This window comes from Procambarus clarkii, chromosome 5, assembly GCF_040958095.1.
Source record: "Procambarus clarkii isolate CNS0578487 chromosome 5, FALCON_Pclarkii_2.0, whole genome shotgun sequence".
NCBI lineage: Eukaryota > Metazoa > Arthropoda > Malacostraca > Decapoda > Cambaridae > Procambarus > Procambarus clarkii.
In genome coordinates, this window is record NC_091154.1 from 5,781,538 (window position 1) to 5,799,392 (window position 17,855).

General features: G+C 42.9%; 1 protein-coding gene across 2 annotated transcripts in view; it reads left to right on the forward strand.

Moving 5' to 3' along the window:
* Nucleotides 1-2,498: 2,498 nt before the first annotated feature.
* Nucleotides 2,499-17,855, forward strand: part of LOC123761771 (uncharacterized protein DDB_G0283697-like) — a 58,661-nt gene continuing 43,304 nt past the window's right edge. The window contains exons 1-2 of one of the 2 annotated variants that reach the window (XM_069338875.1): nucleotides 2,499-3,368; nucleotides 17,013-17,434. In XM_069338875.1, coding sequence (XP_069194976.1) covers nucleotides 17,326-17,434 — 109 coding nt within the window. In that variant the 5' untranslated portion in view covers nucleotides 2,499-3,368; nucleotides 17,013-17,325. The remainder of the gene's footprint in view (nucleotides 3,369-17,012; nucleotides 17,435-17,855) is intronic. The other variant, XM_069338881.1, reaches the window with a different exon arrangement.

A 17,855-nucleotide genomic window follows, 5' to 3' on the forward strand; every position in this document is an offset into this window, starting at 1 on the left:
TGGAGACTGCGGGAGTGCTTGGGCCAGGGGCCTGGGAGGTGGCCGCCACACTTATTATTCAGCGAAATTTATGATATAATTAAATGCATTATTTAATTAAACTTATTAAATTATATTATTTCTCTCAAAAAAATTTATTTGTTCAGATACTTAAGTTTACCTTAAACAATAAGGCTCCGTTTTCTGCGAGCCCTTTCGGTTATTTATTTTATTGGTCAAGATATAAAAGATTTTAGGTGAAGGAAAGGCGGACTTTCTATGACCCTATAGATGCAACATTTAGGTCTCTTGCATTGTTGTTTCTGTGAGCCTTTAGGCATATATGTATAAATATATATATCGCCATCTTTCAGACTATTTTTGTAAGGTACTTATTTTTATTTTTTCACAACCCAAACAAAATGAAAAATATATATTATACATAATAAAATTAAAAAATAAAATGTTTTCAGCAGTAATTTTGTATATTAACATTTTTTAAAATATATTTGATACAGTTAGGGATTAATTTATACAATAAATAGGATCAAGTTTATATAAGTATTTCTTGAATTTTCATATATAAAAATAATTGTAATATCATCGTGTGTTCTCCAAGGTAATCTATCAACGCTGAAGTTAATTAGGTTATTTTTCTAAACCCTTTTTGGGTAAAAAGAGATATATTGTACTTAGAAGATGTCCTGAGAATTCTTCCACGGCCCCGCCCAAGTGAGGCTTGACCTGTTACGTATCAGACTACTATTTATGAACTTTATTTTTTTTTGTGACCAGAGGTTTTGCCAAAGCTGGAGGACTTGAGATTTCTGGAAACAGAATGAGGATGGAATAGGAGGAGTAGGGGCCGGATTGTGAGTTGAGTTGCCGTGCAGGCTATGGTGAGTAATTTTCTTGGATGGTGAGAGGGTTGCACTGTCTCTGAGATGCTCTGAGGTGAAGTTACTGCCGCTCAGGTGCTGGTGTTAAGGCTCTTGTTGAGTCTTCTCTGGCTGCTTCTGAGTCTTCTTTGTCGCCTTCTGAGCCTGACTTCGCGCTGTCATACTCCGTGTGTCGTTGCCCGGGTACTTCTCAGAGTAGGTTGAGTCGTTGATATCTGGGTGAATTAGGGTAATGTCGCCATAGTGAAGCATTGTCTCTGCTTCTATGAACCATCACCTGGGTCGTTTAGACCTCTCAAGCTTCAGATCCTTCTGGTCTGGGTTGTTTCAACGAAGTCTCATGTTGTCTTTGGGCCGGCAATTTGTCGAGGTTGATTGCATCAATAATAATGAAGTTAATGTCAATCACGTCTCCGTCAGGGTTGAGCTCAGCTGGAGCAAGGATTGGTACCCTATCAGGTTGTGTTGCAGCTGTTACTGGATGAGGAGTATTTGCAAAAGGTTCAGCTAATCGGCTAGGTTCGACAAGCCATCGGCTTCCTGTCCTCATCGAGGCCACTAGTGTTGGTGGCCCTCGGGTTAATTGAGGCATTTAAAGCTTTGGCGGGTAGGCGGTTCCATGGGTTTTAAGCATCTCCTGTTTTCTGTCCTACATTGTGGCTTGTTGAGTTTGAAACCGTTGCCCCTTATTTGTGTTACATCTGATCTCAGGAACAACTTTGAAGTTTTTATTATTATTATTATTATTATTATTATTATTATAATTATTATTATTATTATTATTATTTTCTGCCACAGACGTGGCCACGCATTTTCAATGCTAACCAGCATTGCTGACCATACATCCATTTTCTTCTGTCCTCCATAGACAGGGGGAGAGATCTGTTAAACATAAAGTTCAGGGATTTATTGAACAATCAACCACAGAAGGTGATTGTAGTGCTTTTAAAATGCTAATCTAACCCACAGACATAAATACAAAGATACACAGAGTTATGTCTGCCCTACATAAAGTGGTCGATGTGTCTTTTACATAGTATCTTTAATGTGCATTTACAAAGGTGAAATGTAATTCTGATCAGTTTCCACATATACTTTATACACATACATATACATACACACACACACACACACACACACACACACACACACACACACACACACACACACACACACACACACACACACACACACACACACATATATATATATATATATATATATATATATATATATATATATATATATATATTGTGACGGTGTTCCCCCCCCCCTTATATTTCTCCCACGCCTGCTGTAAGAGTCATATCCACTTTACCCGAGCGTTCTCTACGTTGCGGGCAACAATTTGACGTATGTGGGAGAGTGTAGTCTTCTCGCGGTGGCGAGCAATTCGTAAAAGACGAGTAATTTGGCCTGTGGTTTAGGCCCTTTAGGACGCCAATATGGCGCTGGCCCCTCCGTTTTGCCGCCAAAACTGTGTGACGTCAGTGGCACCAGATTGGTCACCGACAGCGACGTGGCACAGGGAGCCAATGAAAACCGCCCCTGGCAAGTATGACGTCAGGAAGGCAGGGGGATCCGGAGATCGCGCCTCTGTGGCGCCACCAGTCTGAGACAGCACGTCAAGGTGGTCGGACGTGCGGCTTTGGGCCCTGTCAGTTTGACAGGATCCCCCATCTCCGGAGGAATTACGCATCACTGGCGGTTTGCCAGCACCTGTGGGGTCTTCCTTCGTTCATGTGTTGGACCAAAGAGGGAATTGACGGAATAATGAGCAGCAAGTGCTCCAGGGACAGGTGTTGTGCAAGAGTGGAGTCTAGACAGTGGCGTCTGGGACGTCTGATAGCTTCACCAGTGATGACGTAGTGACTGGTCCGATCCTCCATGAGGGAACCAGTCTGACACGACACGTCAAGGTGGACGGATGTGCGAAGGTTGGTCCTGTCAGATTTGACAGTTGTACCCCGCTCCCGTGGATTTTACGCGTCACCCGTAGTCTGCAAGTATGCTAAGAGGTCTTCCTTCATTCCATGTGTGGACCAAAGAGGGAATCGACGGAATATTGAGCATCAAGTGCTCCAGGGACAGGTACTGTGCAAGAGTGAAGACTAGACAGTGACGTCATGGACGTTTGATAGCTTCACAGTGACAACGTAGCGTCTGGGCCAATCCACTGGGAAGTAGTGAAAGAAGAAAACTAATTGGGAATCAGGACGACTGCAGCCGAGAAGTAGGTTGGCAGCCGTAGTTGTGAGGAGAAGTCGACGGCCGGGAGACCGACTCCATCCCTGCAAAACGTTGTGGAGGAGCACGGACCTGCGGAGAACAGAGCACGGAGACGACGCGTTTATTGTGGGACGTTGATTGGGTTCCTGGAGAACGCATCAGTGTGTGTGTGGGGGCGTTCCCTACAACGAGGCGAGAGCCGGGACCAGGAGCTACAATTCGACTCTCACGGGAGGGCGAGTCCACATCATAGAGGTGGAAGTAGGTGATTCTAGTTTCCCTCCCAATTCCCCTTTAGTCAGCTATATATTTAGCCAGTGTATCTTTCATGTCGTAAGCAAGGCTCACCAATGTCTATGTCACGGCTGGACACAGTTGTCGAGAGTGAGGCTGTGAAAGCTCTCACGATATTTATATATGTGGTGTGTGCAAGCACCTGGAATCATTGAAGAGTTTACTGTGTCGTTGATGATTTCTTTCATGTGACATTAATATGATAACTTATGTCAGAGAATATATATATAAGTGTACCAGTTATTGATGTTAGGCTGTGTGCCCAGTATTTATCCTATTATTATTGATATTGATGAATTTATCTCTATATATGTATATGTTGGTGTGTTGAATAACATTTCCGTGTGTGCAGTGATTAATTGTATTATCGCCTGCGAAAGGAATTACTGAATCTAAGGTCAGTACCGGAACTGATTGCATTTATTATCATTAAGTACAGTGTAACTCCATTATAGTGAAATATTATGTTAAGTGCTGTAGAAATGAGTTATTGAACTTGAGATCAGTGTGGTGATTCATTGCGTTCTATTGCCATTATAGAAATATTGTGTCGATTACAAACATAGTGTTCCATGCGAATTTAAAGAATCAGGCGCTTCACGCCAAAGAAACAAGTACTAAGCATCCACACGGTGAGGGGGGCTGCCCAGCTGACATTGACAGGAGGGGGAGTGTTACCCTCTAGACGAGCCCCAGTTTTATGAAGAGAGAATGACTTTCTGCATTGTACTTGATGTTTCGTTGTTAAGTTTCTCTTTCGTAAATACAGATATAAAATATTTATTAAAAATATTATACATCTCTTTGTCATTATCAGTTAAATAATCAGTTTGTCATTATCAGTTAGGCACCATCCGTAAATGATGCCTAACCAGAGCAAGATATAGCTGAAGAACAATATCAGGTGTCTTGTAACTAACGTGGTGTAGTGGTAAGACACTCGCCAGGCATTCCGCGAGCGCTTTGTCATGGGTTCCTATCCTAGCCGTGGAGGATTTACTGGGCGCAAATCCTTAACTGTAGCCTCTGTTTAACTCAACAGTAAAATGTGTACTTGGTTGTAACAATGATTCTTCGCGGCGGGGATCGTATTCCAGGGACCTGCCCGAAACGCTTCGATTACTAAATCCCAGTGCCCTGTTTGCCTTATTACGTGCATTTATGCATTGAATTTTTGGTTTTAAATTTTTACTAATCATGAGATCCTACTTCTATTATGTTACACGGTAAATGGTTTAGCTTGTCTAAGGTTCCCCAATTTACCGTGATGGTCGTTTCTACTTGTATTTTGGAGTCTAGCCCTAGCTTCGGTAGGGAAAGGACGTGGTGAATCGGCGCTCCAGCTGTTGGTAGTGTTTACCAATTTGGCCGGTTGAGGGCGGGTGTGTCTCTGCCTGCCTGTGCTGACGTGGAGTTAACGATGGGGATCCCCCTCCCCCTGTACTGCGGGTTCAGTCTGTGGGCCTCGAATTTTCCGGCCGGGCTGGGTACCCAGAGATAGCGCTGGTGTGTGAGGTGCTTCATGTCCCTGTGATAGAGATTTATGGTGTCGAGCTGGTGACGGCTCGTCGAGCGATATTGAAGTTTACCGAGGAATTGGCGTATCGCGAGTTTCTCCGTCGTTACGAGGGGCGGACATTTCCCCTGCCGGATGGTGCGGGCACTGTGTCACTATCTGATCGGAGTGGTGCCCTCACGTACGTCAGTGTGCATGGGGCTCCGTTGGAGGTTCCAGAGAGTCTGCTACGGCGGTACTTCGGCCGGTATGGCGCAGTGATTAGTGTGCGGGTGAACGTGGTGTCTTCCAGTCCACTTAAGGGTGTGAGGACCAACATTCGCACCCTGGGCATGAGGCTCCGGGAAGATATTCCGATCTCTGTGCGGCTTATGGGCTACAACGTTTGGGTATTTTACGCCCGCCAGCCTCAGACGTGTTATCGTTGTGGCCTCTTGGGCCATTAGGCTGCTGACTGTTCTGCGCCTGCCGTTGCACCCGTGAACCTCTTCAGTGAGGTGGATTTTCCGCCGCTTCCTGTGGAGGAGGATTCAGTGGATGTGGACGTCTCTTCAGCCCCGGATGTGCCCCCTGTGTCACCTGTTGTGCCGCCTGGTGCGCCCCCTGTTGTTGTCGGCTCTCCTAAAGAGGTTGTGGCGTCGCAGGGTGATCGTCCTGCTCCGACTAGTGTCCCTGGGGTTCTTCAGACTGCCTGCTGCTCGATTCCCCCGTCTTCCAGTTTGTCCTCTGCTGTGTCTGACCCTGTCCCTGCACCCTCGCCGTCTGTTCCGGCTGTGCTGGCTGATGGGGTGGATCCGGCGCTTCCTCCTGTGCCTGGCCTGATGCCCCATGTGGTTAAGGATGCTGCCGTTCTGCGACGTGCGTCGGTTCGCCCTGCTTGTGTTGCACGTGTCTCGGAGTCTGCCTCCGGGTCTGATGATGTGCGGCCAGAGCCTAAGCGTTCTCGGCGTTCGTCTTCAGCATGGACAGATGTTGGTGACTTCGTCGCTTGTGAATCTGCCGGCGACGGAGGGGTGGCTCCGGTTATGTTGCGTACTACGGTGACGGCGGAGGTGCATTTGCCTGAGGATGCCCGTGCCAGTGTTTCGGCCTCCACTGCAGATATGGTGACTGAGGTTCCTGCATCGGATGGCTCCGGTTCTTCATGGGGGGTGGTTTCCCCTGCCGAGGTTCGCGGTGAGCGGGGTGGCCTGGTGATGGTGTTGAAAAAGACTGCTCGTTCTGGGGGTTCTGTAACCCCTTCCTCGGTCCCCGTTTCATCGGCTGCGGTCTCGACGCCTCTTCCGTCTCCGGCCATCTCTTCAGTGTCTCCTGCGGTCTCGGTGGAGTTGCCATCTCGTCGATTGTCCCCTGCTCCTGTGCGTACGGCGACGCGGCTGTCTCGGCAGCCCTCGTACGCTTCAGCGGTGTCGTCTGCTACCTCGAAGGACGTGGGTTGCGCTCCCCAGCCTCGTTATGCGACTTGTGTCAGTGAGCTTAAGGAGTGGCCGTTTCCACCTGATCTGGTGGTTCCCGAGTTTATGAAGGGCCCGCGGCGGCAGGGGGATTGTCCCCCTACCGACAGGGAATATTTGATTTGGGAGGCCTACAAGCGACGGTATCCCTGGGCTGCGGAGACGTATGGTCTTGTCTCTGAGGAATGTGTTCCTCACTCGTGATTCCTTTGTGTATTGTGGGTTGTTTCCATTAGTGTGCATGGGTGTGGGGTGCGGGTCGGGTGTGTGTGAGTGGGTGGGGCGGGTTTGTTTCCCGGTTCCTGCGTGCTCCGGTTTGTGGTTGTGGGTATTTTGTGTGGCTTGTGTGTGTGTGTGTCCGGTTCCTGTGCGGTCCGGGGTTTGGTTTGTGTGTGTCTGGTTGTGGGTGTCATGTTCTTATGTTATGCTTTGTGGTTCTTTGGTTTTATGATGCTGTTTGTGCGCTTGTTTGTGTGGTGTTGAGTGCCCTTCAGGCTGTTGGCGTGACCTGGTCTCGGTTTATGCTTTTTGTCGTGTTTTGCCGTTGAGGTTTTCCGTTTGTTTATTGTATAATTATGTTGTTGTATTGTTAATTATTTATTATTTACTTTTTTGTTTTTATGTTGGTGCCTCTCCGTGTGTGTGTGCGGTGCTGGCAGCCTTGTTCTGTATGTTGGTGCCTCTCCGTGTGTGTGTGCGGTGCTGGCAGCCTTGTTCTGTATGTTGGTGCCTCTCCGTGTGTGTGAGCGGTGCTGGTAGCCTTGTTCTGTATGTTGGTGCCTCTCCGTGTGTGTGAGCGGTGCTGGTAACCTTGTTCTGTATGTTTCAGGTTTTGGTGTTATTTCTGTTTTGTATTCTGTTGTGTTTCACTTAATTATTGTATTCTGTTTGTAATTATTGTTGTTTTGTGATCGGACCTTCCGGCCGGCATTATTGTGTTTAGTACTTTTGTTCCTTTGTTTTGCCCGTTTGTGCTTTTGTCTTTTTGTTCTGTTTTATGATGTAATTGTTTCCTTTTATTGTACTTATAAGCTTGCTTGCATGTAAAAATAAAAAAAAAATAAAAAAATTGTATTTTAAAACCCAACAGAGTTTTGGCTTTTACGGTTTGGGCGGGTAAGTGGTTTAATGGGTAGGCGGTTACCCAGATCATCAAAAAGCATCTCCTGTTTTCAGTCGTACATTAAATTTTATTTTTAATTTTGCCCAGAGGGGCGAGTTTATTGGGCAGCGCCACTCATCTTGTGAGTGGACATATCGCCATAGCAGCATGTACAACACTCCCCAAAAGGAAGAAAACCCGCTGGGTTGTTCATCCTGTAGTCGTACATTATTGTGGCTTGTTGAACTTGAAACCGGGGACTGGTTTCTCCTCTGCTGCCACGGGGGACTGCAGATACACTTAAGTAATACTTGATAAACTGTAACTAATATTACTAATTTTGGATGAATTAAGAGCTGTTGTCAAAATTGTCAGTAGATCGCTGGCCGGGGCCTGCTGAAACTCGTCAGGGTTGCGCCCTGAGACGCCCAGAGGGAGAAGTTTCCTTTCGGGAAACTCAACACAGATTATTCTTAACATTATACTGTGGATATTGTCCACATATATCCTATGGATATTGTCCCACATACACTGTGGATAGTGTCCATATATATATACCGAGAGTTTACTTTAGTTCACATGGGTACTCTTAAGTATCTTGAGTTACCTTGAGTAAGTAAGTTGACGAACTAAGGTTGGGTACAACACTAAACTTTAAATATAATTTTACTGTAAATTAAAATATTTACTTTATAAAAGTACAAAATGAATTTAAAGAATTCTAATGAATTTTAATAAAATAATTTTATACTACCAAAGTTTTAAGTAGATTTTACATAACCATTGTAGGCTTAGATAAAAAAATGGTAAAAATAAATTGTGATTTGTTGGCGCAGTTCGTAACTCACTTGTTATGTTGATTATCATTGTTATTTTTATAACCCTTATACAAGGGTGTAACAAAGTAAACAACTTATGTAGGGACCCACATTATAGGCCAAAGAAGTCTAATAAGCCCAGTATACCGCGCAAATACTCTACAATGAATTTTGAATTGTTGCCGCCGAAGGCGGCTAGTTTATTGTGCACCCCATACTCATCCTGTGAGCGGTAGCGCAAAAGCATTACAGAGGGCACAAAAGGTCTTTATCAGACCTCATCTTAGATTATTACATAAACAATTTCTTCAATCCTTCACACCTTATAGATACAATGTCAGCTAGTTACAGAGAAAGTGCTATTACAAGAGCTACATATTTACAGTAAGTCATCATACATTAATGGTAGTCTTGTCGTTAATACATAATAGTTTGGCCAAAGGGGATATTACAGAGTCATAGGGGAGCTTCTGTTTATTATTAGTCCTCACAATACACTACTTGTTTCTGAATCTCATATGTCGTTCATCTACTGGAAGCAAAATGTGGGTACAGTGCAAGGATTTCAGGTAACTTATCCATGGTAATAAGATAGGTTGCCATATCATACAGAGTGAGCTTAGATTTATCTCTAAAAGGCTCAATTTTACAACAATCCAAGATATAGTGTTCGAGTGTGTGTCCCTGCCTATGTCCACACACTTTACACTTTACTTCATCTAGATCCCTATACAAGCCGAACTGCCAGAGATACTTGTAGCCAAGTCTTATACGAGCTGTGACAACATCTGTTAGTCTACTGACTTTGTTACTTGCCCCATACACATGTTTTACTTCACACATTACATTGTGATGAACAATGGACCTACTAGTTCCAGTTTGCACTGTTCTACTTTCTTCAAATCCATCTAGGAGTTCTCGTCTAATGACACTTTTAAGGGACCTATTTGATAACTCAAGATTCCATTCAATACTGTCTTTATTTACTGCAGCCTTAGCAAGGGCGTCAACTTTGTCATGTTCCTGCAGGCCAATGTGAGAAGGAATCCACAACATTTTTATATTTACCCTCTTGCTAAGTATTCTTATATATCTACATCTAGCTTCCAAGACAAGCACGTTATTACTTGATTGCAAACTGTTTATTGCTCGTAGTGAGGAAAGGGAGTCAGAAATAATTAAGCTGTCTACTTCAGTGTTGTCAATAATTTCGAGTGCTACCAGTATCGCTACCAACTCGGCTTGCATTGTGGACGCCCAGTTACTAATTCGGATATTTCTTTGAATTGTGCTGCCATCGGGCTGATGAGCAATAACAGCACTTCCTGCCCTCCCTGTAGCTGTATTGAGTGATTCGTCAGTGTATATGGTCTGTGCAATGTTGTTTTCAGCTTGTATATTGTGAATATGTTCTATGGTGCTTAATTTAGCAGCAAGCTGAGCATGAGGGTTGCTTGCGATTAGTTTCTTGGTGGGGTATGCAGGGGTCAGGATGTCAAAAGGTACTATCTGCCAGGGTGGAAGGAAGTGCTGTACTCTTTCATCTGTATATACATCGTGCAGTCCCATCATTTTAATATCTGTGGCTGTTCTTTGAATCCATTTAGACTCGTTAGTTCCATTTCGTATGTGTTCTAACAGTGCAACTGACACAATGTTGTTTTTGTTATCACGCAGAAGCTTTAGTCCCATCATAAGATTAATTTCAAATATTCTATCTCGAATGCTAAGTATATTTAATTCTTTCCGCATGTTGAGAACTTTGGTAGTTATAGGACAGCCAAGTATAATTCTGAGTGCTTCATTTTGCATTTTTTCCAGTCTATCAATACTTTTGCCATTCTGCAGGACCAAAGCTGGTGCATGATAGTCTATCAGAGACCTTATATACGCTAAATACATCATTCTTGCTATTCTAATATTAACACCATATTTCGGGCTGTACCCCACTACAGTTCTGAGAGCCTTGAGTCTGTCTCTACATTGTTGATGTAACTTATTGACTGCAGTTGAGGTACAAGGGACAGAGGCACCAAGTTATTTGAAAGAAGAGACATAGTCTATTGGTATGTTGTCTATCTTAAGTTTTCGTGGTCCACTTTTGCGGTTGCCAATTTGTCTGTTAAATACCTTAGTTTTAGCAGCGTTGATTACAAGACCAAGGCTCTCACAAGCTGTATGTATACAATTTAAGACTGTTTGCATTTCGCGGTGGGTTTTAGTATGCACAAGGATGTCATCTGCATAGCTGATAGTGATTTTTGCCGGACTAGTTGGGATTGATTTTAGTAAAGCATTAATTAGAACATTAAACAAGGTAGGACTAAGTACTCCTCCTTGTGGGGTGCCTAGTTGCATTACTTTAGTTTCACTCTTGTAGCCTTGGAACAGTGCAGAGGACTTCCGGTTGGTAAGATAGCCTCGTATCCATTGTAATAAATGTCCCCCTATATCCATTCTCGCTAATTCATACATAATCACTTCCCTATTAGCAATATCAAAGGCATTTTTTAAATCAAGAAATGTTGTGTACTTGTGCCTTTTATCTCCATGAACAGTAAGAAAGGTTGTGATACAGTTGTGTACACTTTTACCATGTGTGAAACCATTGATATCAGGTGACATGTGCTCTTTAACTCTATACAATAATCTATTAAGCACCATTCTCTCAAAGGTTTTGCACATGCAACTGGTCAGTGAGATGGGACGGAAAGCATCAGGTTGGCCAGGCTTTGGTACAGGTACCGTAAGACTGGTGGTCCATGATACTGGCAACTGCCCAGTGACATAGCTGGCATTTGGTACAGGTACCGTAAGACTGGTGGTCCATGATACTGGCAACTGCCCAGTGACATAGCTGGCATTAAACAATTCTAATAATGGGTTACCGGGTACACGATGTAGGAGTCTTAGAATATCATAGGTGATACCGTCCTCACCAGGAGCAGTGCTACTGCCCCTGGAGAGGGCTGCATCCAATTCACAATCTGTATATGGAACATCACATTCATCATGTTGCTTGCTCAACATGAAATTTATGAGAGAATTTCTGTCTGTGGACCTCGCCTGCAATTTCTCCCTAGTGCTAGCTGGTAACATTCCAAGGCTGGAAACCTGAGCCCATTTTGCAATTAACTGATTTGCTTTCTGTAGCGGGTTTGGGTGTGAAACTTGTCTACTATTTTTACCAATAATTTTGTTTATGCCTTTCCAGGCTTTGCCCAGGGAAGTATGCAGGTTAAGTCCACTAACAAAACCATCCAGGGAGGTGTCCTCAGTCCTACTCTGTTCAATGTGTTAATCAATGCACTTTTAAACTCAGTAACTAGGAGCCCAAGCGAACACATCATTAGATATGCGGATGATATACTTATCCACACCAATGGGTATACCAACACCCAAAATGTTCTGAACTCTGTATTGCACACATGTCAGGAACTAGGCTTAGTCATCTCAGTAGAGAAAACAAAGATCCTGAACCGACGCCCACCCAGACGGGGTGGGGCCGTTCGCAAAATGCAGTTGCATGATGGCTCTCTGCTCGACTATGTTACCAGATACAAATACCTTGGTCTTGAGGTTCCACTGTACCACAATGTTGTAGCCAGACTGGGTCGCCAATGTAGAGAGAGGCTTCGTGCTTTCAAGGCTGTGGAAGGCTATCTTCCAAGCTATTGCGCAAATGTGAGAATTGTCAAAATGATGTATCTCTCATATATTTGATCTCTGATTGATTATGCTGCACCCATGCTTGCTCTAGTGCCTGAGAGAATGCTTGGAGGGCTGGAAAAGATGCAAAACGAAGCCATGAGGATTATCCTCGGATGCCCTCGTACAACTAAATTACTAAACATGAGGAAGGAACTGAATATTTCATGTGTAAGTGATCGTATCACTGATATTAATGCTTTAATTGGTATCAAGATGCTTAGGCTAACCCACCCTAACCCCTGCACTGAAGCCCTCCAAGCCTTCTTCCTTGAAGGTCAGCATCCCTTCAAATGGATTGCCGTAACTGCCAATGTGCTCAGTATGTATAACTTTCATCACCTCCACCAAGAGAGACAACAACAACACTTTCCTGCCCCATGGGAGATCACTCCTTTCCAAATTACTGTTCCTTCCTTTCCCACCCAAGAAACTGATGAAAGAACAAGCCTTGCTTCGACAAGAAGCAAAGTACAATGCCTTAAGACAAATTGATACTTTAGTCAGAGAGCGCTCCCTTTCCCAGATTATTTACACTGATGGATCCTTGCATCAGTCCCGTAGTGCAGCTGGAAGTGCAGTTGTTGTGACAGGGAGAGATGGTTCCTTCTCCCATGAGTGTGGAGCGCGTCTAAGTAACTGGGCCTCCACTCTTCAAACAGAATTGGTTGCCATAATCCTTGAACTCGAGCGCGTATATGAATCCAAAGTTGACACGTTAATTGTCAGTGACTCCTTGTAATCCTTGACTGCCCTCAGCTCCCCAAGGCATAACTGTGACGTGCTTATCTCTGAAGCTAGACTCAGATATAATGAAATAATCAATGATGGAATCAGAAATTGTCACCTGTGGATTCCTTCTCATATTGGTCTCCGAATGCATGATAGAACTGATGAGTTACTTTTGCTCGTAAAAAGGGAGTTGATTACCAACTTGGACTGCCTTTGAGCAGCCTGAGGGCAGCAATATCCCAGGAACATCAATAAAATCTGGTAGACTTGAGGCAAAGTGAAATTCACACCAGTTCCTCCATCTATCATCATTCTATTATGCAGGAAGAACCGCACGTCTATGGGTCATCCAATAATGTTAGCAGACTTCTAGATGTTACCACTGCTAGGCTTAGGCTCGGCTACAAGTACCTCTGGGAGTTTGTAACATCTGCTGATGTAGATTTGACTAAATGTAAACTCTGTCAGCAAAACTATTCGCATACTTTGCGTCATTATATAATGGAATGTGAAAAAATCGCGGAATTCAGAGATAACACCATCAATAGTGTCCAAGAAATGTGTAAGTACTTCATTCATAATGATGTGCTGCCCGAAATCTTAGCGAAGTATCCAAAATTTGCTTACTGTAGGTAAGGCATGCACATGACTGTAAAGCTGCCGCCCAGTTGGGTGGGTGTGGAGCACCTGACTGTAAAGCTGCCGCCCAGTTGGGTGGGTGTGGAGCACATGACTGTAAAGCTGCCGCCCAGTTGGGTGGGTGTGGAGCACATGACTGTAAAGCTGCCGCCCAGTTGGGTGGGTGTGGAGCAAGACTAGTAACTGTGTAACCCACTATAGATGTAAAGTGACTGTTGTGAGCCTCTTGTTGAATGACTTGTGATACTAAAGATTATTGATGTGTGTATTTGTGTAGATGACTGTATATATATATATATATATATATATATATATATATATATATATATATATATATATATATATATATATATATATATATATATATATATATATATATATGTCGTACCTAGTAGCCAGAACTCACTTCTCAGCCTACTATTCAAGGCCCGATTTGCCTAATAAGCCTAGTTTTCCTGAATTAATATATTTACTATAATTTTTTTCTTATGAAATGATAAAGCAACCCTTTTCTCTATGTATGAGGTCAATTTTTTTTTATTGGAGTTAAAATTAACGTAGATATATGACCGAACCTAACCAACCCTACCTAACCTAACCTAACCTATATTTATAGGTAAGGTTAGGTTAGGTAGCCAAAAAAAGCTAGGTTAGGTTAGGTTAGGTAGGTTAGGTAGACGAAAAAACATTAATTCATGAAAACTTGGCTTATTAGGCAAATCGGGCCATGAATAGTAGGCTGAGAAGTGCGTTCTGGCTATTAGGTACGACATATATATATATATATATATATATATATATATATATATATATATATATATATATATATGTCGTACCTAGTAGCCAGAACTCACTTCTCAGCCTACTATGCAAGGCCCGATTTGCCTAATAAGCCAAGTTTTACTGAATTAATATATTTTCTCTAATTTTTTTCTTATGAAATGATAAAGCTACCCATTTCATTATGTATGAGGTCAATTTTTTTTATTGGAGTTAAAGTTAACGTAGATATATGACCGAACCTAACCAACCCTACCTAACCTAACCTAACCTATCTTTATAGGTTAGGTTAGGTTAGGTAGCCAAAAACGTTAGGTAGGTTAGGTTGTCGAAAAAACATTAATTCATGAAAACTAGGCTTATTAGGCAAATCGGGCCTTGAATAGTAGGCCAAAAAGTGAGTTCTGGCTACTAGGTACGACATATATATATATATATATATATATATATATATATATATATATATATATATATATATATGTATATGTGTATACATATGTATTTGTGTATATATATATATATATATATATATATATATATATATATATATATATATATATATATATATATATATATATGTACATGTATATATAAGTACAGAAACGAGTATATATAACATTAATAATTGTGTAACTAGCGTCAAAAGATTGTTATTTGCTTAGCTAAATGAACTAGAGGGTTCAGTTCCTGAACCGATTATGTGCCTCTGTAACCCTTTACACCACCGCCCACGGGATGGGTATGGGGTGCATAATAAAGAAAGAAGTTGAATTGAATGTAATCTCAAAACCCATTGTACCTTCTAGTAAACAAATTACTAGTATTATTATTATTATATTAAAGACCTGCCCGGATAGGTATGCATGTTAGTGGCTTTACAAGAATCTAAGACCACGAATGTTATGTTCTCTCTCAGCCCAATGTATCTTCTTGTAAAATATATTTTATATATTAAATTTTATTTTATATATTATAATATTTTATATATTATATATGTAAAATATATATTGATTTATTCTCTTTCTTGTAGACAGAACAGTTGTAAACCCCAGTTACCTCAGGTACATGAGCGCGGCTCCGCTCCATCCGGCCTGGCGTGTGTGTGTGGGTGGGGGCTTGGGTGTAGGGGGGCTTAGCCGGCCACGCCCCCCCCCCCCCCCCATCATCCAGCACAACTTTATAATGTTTCGACTCATATGTTGCTCGCTATGACTTCCTTTAATCTGAATCTTTGTACTAATGTATACAGATTCATCATACATACTCTTTCAGTGTTTCTGTATGCATTTAGCTTGTCTCAGCATTTGCACATGTAATGTAATCTCAGACACATGTGTAACTGGGTAATTATAAAGTAATTAGTTGTTAATTATTTAGGATTACTCGTGCATAGGTGATATGCCTCCTTCATCATCATTGTTATGTCCATCATATTTTTCTGGGATGACTTCTCTAACCTTGTATACTTTAGTTACGTACTAAACTATAACAAAATTTCAGTGTCAGAGTAGTTAATAAATGGAATGCATTAGGCAGTAATGTGGTGGAGGCTGACTCCATACACAGTTTCAAATAAAGGTATGATAGAGCCCAATAGGCTCAGGAACCTGTACACCAGTTGATTGACGATTGAGAGGCGGGACCAAAGAGACAAAGCTCAGCCCCCGCAAGCACAACTAGGTGAGTACTTGTTTGTTGGGGTGCATGTGCCCGTATTTACGTTAAAAAGTGCTACAAGTATAGTTAATAAGGCCGCTTAACATGTATCCCTGCACGTGTACACCATAGGCTGCACGTGTACACCATAGGCTGCACGTGTACACCATAGGCTGCACGTGTACACCATAGGCTGCACGTGTACACCATAGGCTGCACGTGTACACCATAGGCTGCACGTGCTCGCAATAGGCTACAACTTGCAGTTGCAAATTTTTATTATTAATAATTTACATTAATACAAGTTATACCTCCTATGGTGTTTGTTTTCGCCCAAAGCCATAAAATACTTTAACACAAAAGACATATACAGACAGGCGTGTGTCTTCTGACTTAGTTTTTATTAATTAATATTACATATTATGCGCTTACCTCTAATACTTATTATTATGTAAACATATAACTATCACACAATAATGTTTACGCTGGTGACATTCAGTGTCAAAGTCAGTTCAATGTCAATGTCACTTGACAATGAATGCCACGTAGAGGAGTGGGGCGCTGAAGGGTCTGAGAATGTGCTGCCTCAATCTGCTGGCACCTCAGCCGGTGTGGACTCAACGCCTCAGCCGGTGTGGACTCAACGCCTCAGCCGGTGTGGACTCAACGCCTCAGCCGGTGTGGACTCAACGCCTCAGCCGGTGTGGACTCAACGCCTCAGCCGGTGTGGACTCAACGCCTCAGCCGGTGTGGACTCAACGCCTCAGCCGGTGTGGACTCAACGCCTCAGCCGGTGTGGACTCAACGCCTCAGCCGGTGTGGACTCAACGCCTCAGCCGGTGTGGACTCAACGCCTCAGCCGGTGTGGACTCAACGCCTCAGCCGGTGTGGACTCAACGCCTCAGCCGGTGTGGACTCAACGCCTCACCCGGTGTGGACTCAACGCCTTTAAAACATCTGCACCAGATTATGACTTTAGGAATAAAACCATTCCTCCTATTTATCTCGGGTGCTCTTAAATTAATGTGGTATTGTATAGCTTGTCATTATATATACTATAGTTGGTTTATATACCTACGCTGAACACAATGGGGGTATCAAATTTTGGTGGTTAATGAAATATATATTATATAAAGATTATATACACGTGCACTATTCAACTGATTTTTCAAGCTTCCTGAAAAACCTTCTCAATTCATTTTTCAGGCATCTCTGTGTACAGGAACCCTGGCAGATATATATGGAACAAACTAACATAGTTCCAATGTACTAAAAAAGTGGCAACAGGAAACACCCCTTGATTACAGACCTTATCATTGACAAGTGTAGTGAGCGGACTGGAGAAATGCCACGCGTGGAGTACCTCAAAGTACCAGTAAATAGGAGCTGTCATCAGTACCAGTGCCTGTGGTACCTGGCTTGTACACTGTGGCTCAAGGCAGGTACCACCACAGGCACCTGAGGAGACAATGCTGGCGTCGAAGCCCTTAATCAGCCATTAAGGCTGGCGCGTGGAAAAATGCACAAAAGTTGCAAAATATTCGACCCATCGCTACATTCTACACTGGGGTCAATCCAGTCTTATCACAACCATCACACCCAGAGGAACTCCGCATCCGCCCACACAGGTGAGTTTAGACTCATCTCCAAATTACTATAATTTCAGTCAATCATTTGGATTGGTGATAAAACACCTGATCACCAATCCATTCGACTTGCCTTTGCAATGACTAGTGCCTCTAGTGTATGTATGTATGTGTGTATGAATACATACATTCATACACATGTATGTATGTATACATACATACATCATACATGATTACAACCTACAAAATCCTCAGGGGAATCGACCGGGTAAACAAGGATAAACTATTCAACACTGGTGGGACGCGAACAAGGGGACACAGGTGGAAACTGAGTACCCACATGAGCCACAGAGACGTTAGAGAGAACTTTTTCAGTGTCAGAGTGGTTAACAGGTGGAATGCATTAGGCAGTGATGTGGTGGAGGCTGACTCCATACACAGTTTACAATGTAGATATGATAGA